Source organism: Anomalospiza imberbis (genome assembly GCF_031753505.1).
Source record: "Anomalospiza imberbis isolate Cuckoo-Finch-1a 21T00152 chromosome W unlocalized genomic scaffold, ASM3175350v1 scaffold_67, whole genome shotgun sequence".
Lineage (NCBI taxonomy): Eukaryota > Metazoa > Chordata > Aves > Passeriformes > Viduidae > Anomalospiza > Anomalospiza imberbis.
Genome location: NW_027099336.1, coordinates 517,640 through 533,342, shown reverse-complemented (window position 1 = coordinate 533,342; position 15,703 = coordinate 517,640). Strand labels below are relative to the sequence as shown.

Sequence of the window (15,703 nt, the reverse complement as noted above, 5' to 3'; positions counted from 1 at the left end):
GTGTCTCTGGCCTTTAGCTGTATACAGGCACAATTATGGTTGCAATCAACAGCTGCCTCAATTATAAGGGAAGGAAGCAAAGGAGCCTTTCCAATTGAGATTCGAAAGGCCGTGTGGGGCAGCGCTATGGATTTTGAGAAGAAATTTCAGTCTTGGTGGACTTTGGTAAACTTTACCTATGACTCGACTGACAACGTAGTTACTGCCTTTGTGCTCACCATACGCAATGCCACAGTTTATGTTATTCATCCTATTATAGCACTGGGACTGAATCATGAGCAGTCAGTGCTCTACCCTTCAGAGCACAGGGCATGGGCATGGAGAGTGGGTGAAAAATGGCAAACTGTGAATCTAGAATCTTGCGTTACCCGGGAACAACAGGGGTTCATTTGTGAGAGTAACACAATCGATGCTCAAGATATATGTCTTGATACTGAACAAGGTGTTTGTCACTTTGAGATTCATTCGGATACGAGTCAAAGGACTGCACTTGTATATATTGGTCAAGGTTGTGTATGTTTGAGAACTGCGTGTACTTTTATAGAAATAGATAAGGGTAATGTAACTTTGCTCGGTAAGAATTATCTTAACTTTTGTATTTGTAACTTTGTTAGGATTTCAGGGTGTGACTTTCTGTATTTGGCACCAGTTGTGTCTCATCAGCTAATTAATGCCAACAATAAGATGTACCACAGGTTGTCACCCACGCCTATTGGAATGAACCTCACTTTAATTAGACAATTAATCAAACATCAGGACCTTGTCAAAATTCTAGAGAATATTCAAAAAACTGGGGAGAAAACCTTAATTACTGTCCATCATGACATAAAAGAAATAAGCAAGGTTCTGCAAAGAGTGAAACAGGATGCAAGTCACAGTTGGTGGGATTCACTTTTTGGATGGTCGCCCACTGCAACTGGAATCCTAAATACATTATGTCACCCCATTATTGTTTTACTAATATTAGTGGGTATAAGTTTAACACTATCCTTTGTGATACTCATTTGGAATTGCAAATTGTTACAACGAATAACAATACTAACCTCTTTATCCCAGATACATGGTAAAGCATTGGGAGACACATATCGTAGAGATTGGAGCTTGTACTAAGTAAAAGAATTTACTATTTTGCTGAAAAGGGGGGACTGAAACATGGGGTTAGAACTAGAAGATATTAATCATAGAAATTAGAAGGTATTGAATAGTAATAGGCATATAAAATAATGGATATTGCTTAGGGCCACATCCTTATGTTACGTGAGAATATACCGTATCCTGGACTATGGGAAAGGAAGAGACTACGTGCAGAGCAACAAGGAGAGACCTGATAAGGAGAAGGAATGTATATGGAAAACAGGATACAGGGTGTAAAGACAACTGAAAATGGGGCCCCTTATGTTCTGGAAACAGATGGATCCTGGCCCCTGGCTAGGACCGTGGCCAAGGAATCAATGGGCATGTGCAAAGCAGTGGGGTCGAAAAGTCAGCCTGAAGAAGACCATTCTTACTTCATCCCTTTTACGACCCCCGAAGCCTGGGACGACCACCAGAGACAGCTGCGCAGGCGCAGAGGACCGACAAGCTGATTAGCATACAGAGCGGAGAGGGAGGGGAGCCAGGAAATGACCCATGGGGAAACTTAATGCATATGTCACACTCCAGGGGATAAAAGAACACGTGTGTAAGCAAGGGGCACGCATGTATTTGGGGAAATGTCCCACATGCGTCCGGCCGAATAAACATACCTACTTTAAAACTCACTCTGTCTCTGAGTTTTAGAGTCTGGCTCCGCGTGTCCGTACCAGTTCAAAGGTGGGAACCAATGCTGAATACTAGCTGGTGGGATAACGTGTTGGGAATAGAATGGTGGAAAAAGCTTGGTTTCTTCCTGTTATGCGCTACAGCTGGTCTAATATTCCTTCCTTGTTTGATCCCCTGTTTCATTCGACTCATCACCAGTGTAGTTCAAGGCATGCAATTAGTGACCATGGATCAAAAATTGGATACAACAAAAACGGCGCAAAAGATTATGGTATTAAAGAAACAAAATAATATAGAAGACCCCTTTCAAGAAGCTAGATTGATTTATGAAGAAAATGAACGAAAAATGAAGACTAGAAAGCAGTAAATATTGCTCGAGCCAAAGTAATTATAAAAAGAAAGAGGAAGGATTGTGAAAAATGCATATTATATGGCTCTACACAGATATTTACTATATGTATTATGCTAGGTTGGAAAGTTGTGCTGTAGTAACATTTTAATAATATAGTAAATGTAGTTTTGTAATTGAAATTAAGCTTTAGTAGTTAAAATAGAAAATATGTGTGTGCGGTATTCTTTTTGCTCAAGAGAAGGAGTAGATAATCAAGAAATTCTTCACACAGAGATAACAATTACAGAAACCCCTAAATCTTCCAGAGGAGAGGAATTTATGGCTTTCCTTATCAACAAAAAACCGAACTTCTCCAAACTCGACTTAGACTTCCAGGCGCCTGGGATTAACAGGAATTCCTCAGCAAGTACCGGACGAATTTCTTGTTTTAAATAAAAATATGCATATTCATGAAGTGATTTGTGTATGCAACAGGTTACCCCTCTTAAGGAGGGAATTCTCTTTTATCGGGGTCTTTCTCCTGGCTCACTTTTGTCCAGAGATGGGTACCCAGCCCGGGCTGTAACTCTTTGCTGTTATTGTCTCATTAATTGTCCTAACTCTAATTGTGCAACCTTTATTACTACACTTGTATTATTTTTATAACCATTTTATTTTTATTAAACTTTTCTAAATTTTTGAAACAAGTGATTGGCGTTTATAACAATAACATATATGAATATGCAACAGGCTATTGCTTTTAAAGGTTATTCCTTTGTTCGCAAGGCATGCTTATCGGGTTTAAGTGCCCGAGAACATCCGGACGTCCGTAATTCTTTGCTTTTTATTGTCTTGTAATTGTCCTAACTCTAAATTTTTATTAATCTAATTATATTAATATTTTTATAACTATTCTATTATTATTAAACTTTTAAAATTTTAAAAACCAAGTGATTGGCGTTTTTCACAAGGCGGAGGCGCGGGTAGGAGGAAGTCGTCGCCACCTCCTCGCAGTGCTGCCTTCCGTGGGGGAGGTGGAGGTAGGAGGGAGTGAGGCTCAACATGATGGCGGCCGAGGCCGGGGTTGAGGAGGGCGGCTCGGTTACCGCTGCCGGGATGGTAGGAACTGTTGGCGTAGCTGAGTTGGAGCACTACCCCACGTTATGCCGAGGCAAGGAGCTGGGGTCGCAGGGCCCTTTCTTGGCTGGCTCTGGCGGGGACAGCCTGAGCGCTGGCGGTCCGGCGTTGTGTTCGGCGCTGGGGCTCCTGGCGTTAAGCTCCGGGCCTGCCTCTCTGGCCTCCCGAGACGCACTGCCAGCAACTGGACAAAGGCCGGAGGTGTCCGGAGAGGTGCTGCTCCCACCCAAAGCCAGCATTGTCGCCTTTCCCCCGCTGCCGCCGCCGCCACAGCCACCTTCCTTAGCGGGGGGGCTGGGGATTGTGGATGAAGGCGACTCGTTGGATGGGCCCGAGTATGAAGAGGAGGAGGTGGTCATCCCGCTCAACGCTCCCCCCACAAACCAGTGAGTAGCAGCGTTTCTGGACTCAGTCGGGTGTGTCCGCCAGCCCTGGACGTTTCCCCCGCGGGGAAGAGGGGCGCCGCAGTGGGCAGCGCCGCGTCAGGCCTACACACTTTCTCAAAGTCCTGTGGAAGTGTCGTAGAAGTTTTTCATTAGGTTATGTTTGGAAAGAAAAAACAATTGAAAAAATTAACTGTAGGTCTACGTTAATATTTTTATTATACTTTTCCTTCCATCAGCTTGATCATTGTTATAAACGCCAATCATTTGTTTCAAAAATTTAGAAAGTTTAATAAAAATAAAATAGTTATAAAAAAAATAATACAAATGTAGTAATAAAGGTTACACAATTAGAGTTAGGACAATTAATGAGACAATAACAGCAAAGAGTTACAGCCCGGGCTGGGTACCCCTCCCTGGACAAAAGTAAGCCAGGAAAAGGGGGGACCCTGTTAAAAGAAATTTTACTCCTTAAAAAGGGTAATCTGTTGCATATACAAAGCACTTTATGAATATGCATATATTTTATTTAAAACAAGAAATCCATCTGGTACATGTCAAAAATTTTCTATAATCCCCAGGTGCCTTCCAATCTAAGTCCAGCTTGAAAAAGTTCGTTTCCGTTGATAAGGAAAACCATAAACTCCTCTCCTTTGGAAAATTTATGGGTTTCTGTAATTGTTATCTCTGTGCAAAGAATTTTTTATTATCTTCTCCTTTTCTTGAGCTAATTAAAAAAATACACACATAATTTCTATTTTAACTGCTAAAGCCTACAAAACTACATTTACTATATTATTAAAATGTTAATACAACATAACTTTCCAACCTAGCATAATACATATAGTAAATATCTGCGTAGAGCCATATAATATGCATTTTTCACAATCCTTCCTCTTTCTTTTTATAATTACTTTGGCTCGAGCAATATTTACTGCTTTCTAGCCTTCATTTTTCGTTCATTTTCTTCATAAATCAATCTAGCTTCCTGAAAGGGGTCTTCTTTATTTTGTTTCTTTAATACCATAATCCTTTGCACCGTTTTTGTTGTATCCAATTTTTGATCCATGGTCACTATTTGCATGCTTTGAACTACACTGGTGATGAGTCGAATGAAACAGGGGATCAAACAAGGAAGGAATATTAGACCAGCTGTAGCGCATAACAGGAAGAAGCCTAGCTTTTTCCACCATTCTATTCCCAACACGTTATCCCACCAGCTAGTATTCAGCATTGATTCCCACTTTTGAACTGGTACATGGGCTATTTTTCTGATATCATTGACTATATCTAGGACAGCATCCCCGTTATCATCTATTTTCAAACAGCAATCTGATGTATTGAATTTTCCACAAACACCCCCTTCTTCCGCTAATAGATAATCCAAAGCCAACCTATTCTGATACACGGCTGCTCTGATTTGGGTCTGTTGTCTTGACATTAATGCTATTGCCCGACCAGTTTTGTTTGTTATTATTTCTACAGCGGCTTGGAGTCTTATAATGCGATTTAACATGTAAATTGGGGTTCGATATCCCCAACTCCCATCTTGTGCCCAGGTGGCTGGCCCATATGTTTCCAATATACGTTCAGGGGGCCATTCCTCGTCTCCCCATGTTTGGAACCCTCCAATTAAGTCTCTCTTGTTTCTTTTTAGATCCTCATAAACTGGTATTCCTCAGTGATCCCCTTCAGGCCCTGGCAAAAGAAAAAATCCTGGCTGTATGACTCCCAGAGTACAGCTCCCTTTCCACTGAGAGGGAAGTTTTGGGTATGCCTTTTTTCCACATATCCAGAATAAGCCATCTGGAGCTTTCCAATAGTCAAATGTTTGCTGATCTATATTCTCCCAAAATTTAGAAATCTCTGGGATGCCAACGTAAGGATTTTTTCCTGTATCATTACACTGAAAAAGCCTGATTTCATTATTATACTCACAATTTCCTTTTTTTACTTTTTCCTGGGTCCAATACATGGTAGGTTCTTCTGGGACCCACCATACAGAAGTTCCATTACTGACCTTATATCTTTTACAGGGAGTTTTTCCTACTTCATGAAGGAACTTTTTTCCATTGCGCCAAAGACATTCTTCCCCTATGACTACTGAACTCAAAACCCACCCCTCTGGTCGGTTTTCTCCCCTTATACTTGTCTGGTTCCACTTAAGGAGCTCAATTGGGCCTAAGCTGCTGCCTTTCCATGGCCATTCTTCTGACATCAGGGCCCCTCCACAGACCCAACAATTGGTTATGTTAAGTTCCCTACTTATTCTTTCCCCCAACTCCACAAATTGATTTTTACTCATTCTTGAAATATCTATTTCTTTCTCTAATTGCTGTTCAAGTTTTTTATACAGATCATCAAGTGAGATTGGTACAGTTTTAGGTGGTGGTGCCGGCTTAGCTTTTTTGTTTATCAATTGCTCTTTTACCAAATCCTGTGCTTTATTCCCAATAGCGTATGTGAAACAAATCCATTTCTCCCCTTTTGGGCATTCACTTCCCATCCTCTTACCACTTATTCCTAGGTTCTCAGTTATCCAGTACTTTTGTCCACTGTGCATGCAGTTTCCTAATTTGGATGGGTTATAACAGTGACTGTTGACATGAGTGTGAGAGATAAAGAAGGAACCTCGGTGTCTTTCCATATACAGCTTCTGGTAACACCTGTAGCATGGCTTTGTCAATGTCCCAAAAGGGAAAAGACAGAAAATAAGTGACAGAAAAAGGAGAGGTCCAGTATGGCTTATACTCCCACCTCCCATGCCTATGGGGTTGCAGCCCACAGCAGGTGTATGTGATCTTCTTGGTGGCGATTACAGAGGCCAATCTGGTCTTGCCCTCTCTTCTTTTGTCACTTTCTCTTAGCTAATTTCCAGGCAAATCGTTTTTGACACTCCTTAACGGTGGTCTCCCACTGTTCTTCAGCTATTTCCCATTCAACAGGCACTAATCATTCCCATCCACAAAACAAAGTTATTATTTCAGTTGCTTCAAGCTCTACTTGGATAGGGGATCTAGTTGGCACTCGACACTTCCTGCAACGAGGGTGTCGCTTGTGTGAACTACAATACCAGTTTTTCCCACAATTCAAACATTTGCATTTAACCCAACTAACGTGTCCAGCATTTGGATGAATCAAACAGGGTATATTACGTGGCGCTGATTGAGATTGTAATTCACCCTCCTCTTTGTATAAATCACAGGCTAAGGCCAAAATACAGGTGTTTTCTGTCCGAAACAGTCCTGATCCACCTGTCTGTGGTGGCAGTATTCCTTCCCAAGGAGGATATCGGAGGCGCCTCAAAGTTTGTCCACGCGGTATTTGAAACCACTGATGTAAACTCGGTCTTACTCCCCAGTCAGGTGTGATCCTGTGTATATTTCTTGGATCATTTGGGTCTTCCCAGTTCATTACCACTCATTCCCCGTTTAAGAGTCAATTTTGTATCACCCGGTTCAGAGGTTATCGTCCACTCCTTAGGTTCTTCCACAGGTCCTTTGATTCTGCTGGCGTGGATCCACCCTCGTTCCCTGGTCCGGATCGCAGCCTCGGTCGTCAGCAATACCTGAAAAGGACCTTCCCATTGTGGAGTTAAAGATTGTTCTTTCCATGTTTTTACCAACACCCATTCCCCTGGATGAATATTATGGATTTTAAAGTCTAAAGGTGTGGTTTGGGGGATTATTCCTCTTAACCTTAAATTTTCAAGAGTTTTTGCAATAGTGTTCACATATTTTTTAACATTTTCTTCCCCTACCTCATGGGTAGCATTTTCATGTAGAGTAGTCAAAAAAGGTAATCCAAACATCATTTCATAAGGTGACACTCCCAGGTCTGACCTGGGTTGTGTTCGAATCCTCAGTAAGGCTAAAGGTAGGCATTGTACCCATGACATTCGGGTTTCAACTATTAATTTAGTTAAGGTTCTTTTTAAAGTCTGGTTCATTCTCTCTACTCGGCCAGAACTCTGTGGTTGCCATGGGGTGTGTAATTCCCATTTTATCCCCAAGGTCTGAATTAATTGTTGTAACACTTTTGACGTAAAATGTGTTCCTCTGTCTGAGTCTATCCTATTAACCATTCCATATCTTGGAATAATCTGTTCCAAAAGGGTTTTACTTACTACGTTGGCTGTAGACGTGGCAGTGGGAATCGCTTCCACCCAATGAGTTAGATGGTCTGTTATTACTAATAAATACTTCCATCTTTGAACTTGGGGGAGTTCAGTAAAATCTACTTGAATACTTTGAAATGGCCTAAGAGCTAATTCCCGACCTCCCAATGTGGTTTTTCTCATTACCTTTTTATTTATTCTTTGGCAAGTTATACATTTTTCAGTAACCTTCTTTGCTATCCCAAAAATCCCAATATACCCATAGTTCCTTAGAAAGTGATCACACAGAGCCTGAGTACCCCAGTGAGTTTTCTGATGCATGTCTTCTAATATCCTTCTAGTAAGTATTTTATTAAGTAATTGTCTTCCATCAGGAAGTTCCCATTTCCCTGATTCATCTTGTTCACCTCCTATCTCCTTTAATTCTTTTTCCTCTGCTTCACTAAATTTTGGAATTTCCAATTTCTCCTCATTTGGAGTTAATATTAGCATAACTCTTTCAGTTCCATTTTCTGCTGCATCCTTAGCTTCCTGGTCTGCCAAATTATTTCCTCTTACTTCTGGAGTCACTCCCTTTTGGTGACCTTTAATATGTACTACAGCTATCTCTTCTGGTAATCTTAATGCTTCTAAAACCTCTAAAATGAGCCCCTCATGTACTAATCCTTTTCCCCTTGAATTAAGCAATCCTCTTTCTTCCCAAATTTTCCCAAAGGTATGTACTACTCCAAAGGCATACCTTGAATCAGTATATATAGTTCCCTTTTTGTGTGCTAAATATTCCAGTGCCCTTTTTAGAGCATATAATTCACAGGTTTGAGCTGACCAGTTTGAAGGTAATTTCCCCTTTTCAATGGTTTGCATGTTTTTCCCATCAACTACTGCATACCCTGACATTCTTTTTCCTTGTAGACACCTGGAGGAACCATCCACAAAAATTATCTCCCCTTCTGAAAGGGCTTGTTCTTCAAGATCTTCTCAAACCTTTGTTTGGTATTGGATAATTTCTAGACAATCGTGTATTAGATTATCTGTTGGTTCCCCATATAAAAATTGAGCTGGATTTAAACTTCTGTTTACTTCTAGTGTTAAGTCATCACTGTCTATCAAGATTGCTTCATATTTTAACATCCTAGAGTCTGTCAACCATTTTTCAGCCTTTTGATTTAACACATTTCGTACTGCATGAGGTGTGCACACAATTAGTTTGCCCCCAAAAGTCAGTTTACGACTTTCTTCCACCAGGATTGCAGTAGCTGCTATAGCCTGAATACATACTGGCCAGCCATGACTCACTGGATCTAACATCTTTGATAAATAAACCACTGGTCGCTTTACTCCCCCCCACTCCTGAACCAGAACTCCATGAGCTACCCCCTTTTCTGCATTCACATACAGATGAAAGGGTTTTTCTAGTGAAGGTAAGCTTAAAGCAGGTATTGAGGCCAGTTTTAACTTTAGTTCTCCTAATTTATCATCATCTTCCTTGGTCCATTTTATATCATCTCCCTCTGTTAATTTTTCATACAAAAACTTTACTGCCTGTGTGTATCCCTCAATCCATAATCTACAATATCCCAATAACCCAAGTAGTTTTCTGATCTCCCTCTTGGAAGAGGGAGGGGGAAGGGATAAAATTCCAGCAATTCTTTCTGGGTTAAGCTTCCGACTACCCTTACTTATTAAGTGTCCAAGATATTTTACCTCTGGTTCCACAAATTGCAGCTTCCCTTTTGACACCCTTAATCCTTTTTCCCCAAGAAAATTCAAAAGTTTTATAGTAGCCTCCCTGACTTCAGCTTCAACTTCCCCCGATAGTAAAAGATCATCCACATATTGGAGAATTTGTATCCCAGGGGGAGTGGGGAAAGCTTGTAATATTGTTTCTAAGGCTTGTCCAAATAAGTTCGGGGACTCTGTAAAACCTTGTGGTAATTTCGTCCATCTTAATTGCTGCTTTCTCCCAGTTTGTGGATCCTCCCATTCTAAGGCAAAGATATCTCGGCTCTCCGTGGCTAATGGGCAAGCCCAAAAAGCATCTTTAAGATCCACCACACTAAACCACTGATGCTGGGGAGGGACCTTACTTAGGAGAGTATAGGGATTTGGTACCACTGGGTAGCGAGTCCGAGTTCTTTTGTTTACCTCCCTTAAATCTTGTACCAGCCTGTAACTCCCATCAGACTTCTTTACTGGGAGAATAGGGGTATTGTGAGGAGACATACAAGGTTCTAATGTCCCATCCTCTATTAGCCCTTCTATTACTGGCTTCAAACCTTCCCGTCCTTCTAATGAGATAGGATACTGACGCACACGTATGGGACAATCTTCTCTCTCAATTGTAACTTTTATAGGATCGATATTTAATCCTCCCCTATTTCCTTCACCAGCCCAAACTTCCTTTTTAATTTTCTTTTCATCCTCCTGGTCTAATTTTAGCACTTTAGCTGTCATCCTCCCATCTTCTGGTATAACTCCTATCCCTAATTTCACTTGAAAATCTCGTCCCAATAAATTACTACCTGCTCCTGGGACTAACAAGACATCCCCCATCCAAAATCTAGTTTCTCCCTCCATTACCACATTTTTGATGACAGGAACAGTGAAACTCTCTCCTTTTGCTCCTGTTACTTTTACAGTATCTTTACTTACACTATAACCTTTTGGAATATTTAACAAACAGGTTCTTTCTGCTCCTGTATCTACTACAAATTCCAATTCTTCTTCTTGGGGACCTACTTTTAAAGTTATCACAGGCTCCAGATGGTATCTGTCCCCTAGAAAATAGAGCCTTTGACCCCCCTATTCTTCTTCGGTGCTCATCTCTTTGAAGATTTTCAGATCTTTTGCCCGCTTTGGACAGTCCCTCCTATAATGTCCTTTGCCCTGACAGTAAAAACAGACATTCCTAAAATGCTCCTGAGGTTTGGTTTGTATTGGGGTTTTATTCTTTTCTGTTCCTCTGTCTCTATGACCGTTAGGAGTAGAGTCTGTGTGTTTTTGATTTTTCTTGTACTTGTTTTCTCTCATGGTGACTGCCATAATTTTTGCCTTCAGTTTAGCTTTTTCTTCATCCCTCCGGACATAAACTTTCTGAGCTTCCTTCAATAAGTCATCTAATGGTTTATCATGCCAATCCTCAATTTTTTCTAATTTCTTTCTAATATCTGGCCAAGCATTCGTTACAAAGTTAATCCTTAACAAAGCTTTCCCCACATCAGTTTCAGGATCTATTCCTGAATATTGTTTTATATTTTTCCTAAGTCTGTCTAACCATTCAGTTGGGGTCTCTTCTTTCCCCTGCTGTGTCTCAAAAGCCTTTTTAGCATTTTGCCCTCGAGGTGCCGCCCCTTTTATTCCCTTGATTATTGTATTGCGATAGTCATTCATAAGTTTTCTCCCCTCCTCACTATTTTGACTCCACCCCGGAGGTTCAGTTGGCATTATGTCTTCTCCAGAGGGCCCCTGTGGATGTTCTTTATTCCAGGCTTTAATGCCTGCAACTCTTATAATTTCCCTTTCTTCCTGAGAAAATAGTATCTTCATTATAAACTGCATTTCTTCCCAGGTATAAACGTTTGGACCTAAAAATTGGTCAAGTTGTTCAGCTGTGCCGATGGGATCCTCTAAAATCCCCTTGATTTCTTTTTTAAAATTTCTGACTTCGGAAGAAGTCAGGGGAGCATTCACGAATCCAATCCCACCCCCTCCCATCTGGACCTCTCTCAGTGGAAATAGACCGATTTCTTTATTCCAATGTTTTTCTGCAGCCTTATTTTCGTGTGGTGAGGAAAAATCAGGAGAAAGCTGCCTCTTAACTGCACCTCTAGTATTTTTATAAGGAGCATCTTCCAGGGACAGGGAGTTCCTTGGAACCGGAGCTGCGGTTTCCAAGGGAACGGAGCTCCGGGCAGGAAGGGCGGTGTGAGGAGGACATACCATAGAGGCCAGTTCCTCTAGAGGCGGAGCACGGGCGGGGTTTGCTGCCGGAGCTGCTGAAGGGGGCAGCATGTCCGGGGGATACCGGATGGGAGTGCGGTCAGCCTCCACGTGGCTCACGGCGGCTGAGACGGCCGCTCCCGGCAGAGGCAGGGCAGCGGCGGCAGCGCCCAGTGTAGCCGGAATGGGCAAAGCCGCGGGGGATGGGGCCGAGAAAACCGCTGCGGGAGAAGCGGCCAGAGACGGGACAGCCGGGACTAACGGGAGCCCGCCGGGCGCGGCCAGCGGACCAGCCGCGGACAAACCGGGCAGGATGGGGGAGGGGGCCGGTCGGGCAGCCGCGAGCAGCGAGGCGGGGGCCGGTACCGAGGCGGCAGGCGGCGAAACAGGGACCAGGGGGGTTGCTGCGGGCAGCGGGACGGGAACCCGCAGAGCCGCCGCCGCGGGCACGGGAACCGGGGCAGGAACACGCGGCGAGCCAGAGCCCGGGGTGGGCGCAGGCACCGGGACAGGCACCGGGGCTGGCGGAGCTGAGGGGAGCGGCTCGCTGGGCCCCGAAACCGGTGCTGGGGCCGCAGGCGGTGCAGGCGCGAATGGGAAGGGAGGAGGTAACATTTCTAAAGGATCCCATTCTTTTTCTTTCCCTCTTTTCTTTTCTTGTTTTGTTTCGGGGATTTCTGATACATTAAAGATTTTTATTTTCCTAAAATCCCCTGTCCAACACGTGGCATATTCTCTTTCTTCTAAATTAAACGATTCCTTTGAGTTGACAAATACATTTAGAGCCTGACAAATCCATCTCTCAAAAGAACCATATCTAGGCCAATAAACATGGTCAGATCTTATTTCCTTTGTTGGCCATTCAAGCATACAAAATTGTATCATCTTTACTTTGTCCTTTTTTCTTGTACAAGGGTTTTTTTCCCAGTTGGCTAACAAAACTCCCAGGGGACTATCTTGGGGTATCTCTGTTGATAATTTCTTACTGGATTTCTGTCCCATTTTTCAAGATTTTATCTACTCACCCCCTGCCTCTGTTCCACCTTCCTCCCCCTACCCAAATACCACTTTTCCCTCGACTACACTCTCAAAAAAAAAAACCTCCTTTTTCTCACACCACCCCTCAACACAACACACTTTCCTCCAAGGAACTACAACAAAGCTTAAAATAAACAATCTATATTACGTATACTTTCATTTGTCCCCATTCGCTCAAGTTTATTTTTCACTTACTCACACACACAACAAAACAACCACAACAACAAGGTACCTTTTATTTTTCAACACACCTATTACACCTTTAGGTGTCCCTGGCCAGTCCCGGTGTTCTTGGATACCCCTCAATCTGGCTGAGTTGTTCCCAACCCCAGATTCTCTCGGGTGTACCCTCACTCCGGCAAAATTTTACTCAGTCCTGGGTGCTCTCGAAAACTAATATCTCAACCCAGCAGACTTTTATTCAACCCTGTGTGCTCTTGAGGATTAATATCTCAACCCAGCAGCAACCCTGGGTCCTCTTGAATATTAACCCCTCAACCCAGCCCATTCAATTCAACCTCCCCGGGGGGATTCTCTCACTCTTTTATCATTCGCTTCGTCTCTGTACTGGCCGCTTTTCTCGCGAAAAAGACGGAAACGCAGCATGGGAGACTACCGCTCTCACTTAGCAGGTCTGGGGTAACCAGCCCGCCTCTCATTCACACACATTCATCCCCCTTTATCCACCCCGACCCAACAAATACTTACCTATCCCTTGTCCTTGGGTCTTTGTTCTTCGTGTACACTTTGGTCTTAGGGGCTAATTACCGCGGTTTAGGAATTCTTTCCCTTTTCTTTGCTTTATTGTCTCCTTTTGTCCATCGGATCGTAACCTGCATCTGTCGGCAGCACCAGGGGAGCACAGCGAGGCTGCCTAATCAGGGCAGGACGCGTCTCCCTCACTCTGACTCTCCTAAGGCACCGGCAGAGAGGTGTTAGGAACCATCCTCTGCTACCATTTGTTATAAACGCCAATCACTTGTTTCAAAAATTTAGAAAGTTTAATAAAAATAAAATAGTTATAAAAAAAAATAATACAAATGTAGTAATAAAGGTTACACAATTAGAGTTAGGACAATTAATGAGACAATAACAGCAAAGAGTTACAGCCCGGGCTGGGTACCCCTCCCTGGACAAAAGTAAGCCAGGAAAAGGGGGGACCCTGTTAAAAGAAAATTTACTCCTTAAAAAGGGTAATCTGTTGCATATACAAAGCACTTTATGAATATGCATATATTTTATTTAAAACAAGAAATCCATCTGGTACATGTCAAAAATTTTCTATAATCCCCAGGTGCCTTCCAATCTAAGTCCAGCTTGAAAAAGTTCGTTTCCGTTGATAAGGAAAACCATAAACTCCTCTCCTTTGGAAAATTTATGGGTTTCTGTAATTGTTATCTCTGTGCAAAGAATTTTTTATTATCTTCTCCTTTTCTTGAGCTAATTAAAAAAATACACACATAATTTCTATTTTAACTGCTAAAGCCTACAAAACTACATTTACTATATTATTAAAATGTTAATACAACATAACTTTCCAACCTAGCATAATACATATAGTAAATATCTGCGTAGAGCCATATAATATGCATTTTTCACAATCATGATTCCTACAATGCTAATTATATAAAGAATCTTGCGCTAGAGGCAGAGCAGTTCTCCAGTTATATTTTGTGAAATAAAAAAAAAAAAAAAAATCAGATAATGTTATATAGAGTTCACGTAACTGGTGAGTGCGCTAAACAACCTTTGGATTTAACAATGAACTAATTCCAGGAAGTCTGCAGATTTACATAAAAAGGTAGCAAGGCTTGTGCCCTGTTTTTGCTGGGATACAGTTAATTTTCTTCCCAGTAGCTGGTATAACACTGTACTTTGGATTTAGGATCATAATAAGGTTGATAACACATAGATGTTTTTAGTTGTTTCTAAGTAGTGTTTGCACTAAGTCAAGGACTCTTCAGTTTTTCACATCACCCCACCAGCAAGTAGGCTGGGAGGGAACATAGCCAGGGCAGGTGACCCAAACTGGCCAAAGGGGTATTCCATACCATATGTCATTATGCTCAGCATATAAGCTAGAGGGGAAGTTGTCTGGGGGTTGCTGCTCAGGAACTGGTCGGCAGGTGGTGAGCAACTGCATTGTGCATCACTTGTTTTGTATATTCTAGCTTATTAGTGGGGGGAGGAGTGACCAAGTGGCTGTGTGGTGTTTAGCTACCCAGGTTAAACCACGACAGCTTGTATTGGAACAGCCTTCAACAGACTCTCCTAAGGCACCGGCAGAGAGATGTTAGAAACCATCCTCTGCTACCATAATTGTGAAAAACGCCAATCACTTGGTTATTAAATTTAAAAAAATTAATAATAAAATAGTTATAAAAATAGTAATACAATTAGAGTAATAAAAATTTAGAGTTAGGACAATTACAAGACAATAAAAAGCAAAGAATTACGGACGTCTGGTTGCTCTCGGGCACTTAAGCCACGAAAAGCATGCCTTGTGAACAAAGGAATAACCTTAAAAGCAATAGCCTGTTGCATATTCATACATCTCATACATGATGCATAAATTCCTTGCAAATTAAGAGCTTTTCAGGTTTTTGTCAAATTCTTCCCCTTAATCCTGGTGGTTCCATAAAGATGGAGAGAAGGTGGAAGAATGTTTGTCTTTTCCGATAAGGAGGCAGTAACTCTTTATGGGCCCCATCACTGCCATCTCTGTGTGAAGAGTTTCTTGATTATCTCATCTCTTTCTTGAGCTAGTTAAAAAGTATCTTACATAGCATAGTTTCTATTTTAACTTTGTGTTATAACCTAAAAATACATTTAACACACTACTTAAGAGAATTAATACAGCATAACTTTCTAACATTACACATATAATATTCATTGCAATATTTGCGAAAAGCCAATCATAAAATATGCATTTTCACAAGCATTTATTATAATAAAAAGAAAGGCCTAAGCAAGGGGGCCCGTGGGCTGAGTAGGAGC

General features: G+C 41.9%; 1 protein-coding gene across 1 annotated transcript in view; it reads left to right on the top strand.

The window, feature by feature from the left end:
- Window positions 1-3,138: 3,138 nt before the first annotated feature.
- The window catches only part of LOC137465617 (ras GTPase-activating protein 1-like), a 141,480-nt gene continuing 128,915 nt past the window's right edge, over window positions 3,139-15,703 (top strand). Inside the window, exon 1 of the mRNA XM_068177699.1 lies at window positions 3,139-3,615. Coding sequence (XP_068033800.1) covers window positions 3,155-3,615 — 461 coding nt within the window. The 5' untranslated portion in view covers window positions 3,139-3,154. The remainder of the gene's footprint in view (window positions 3,616-15,703) is intronic.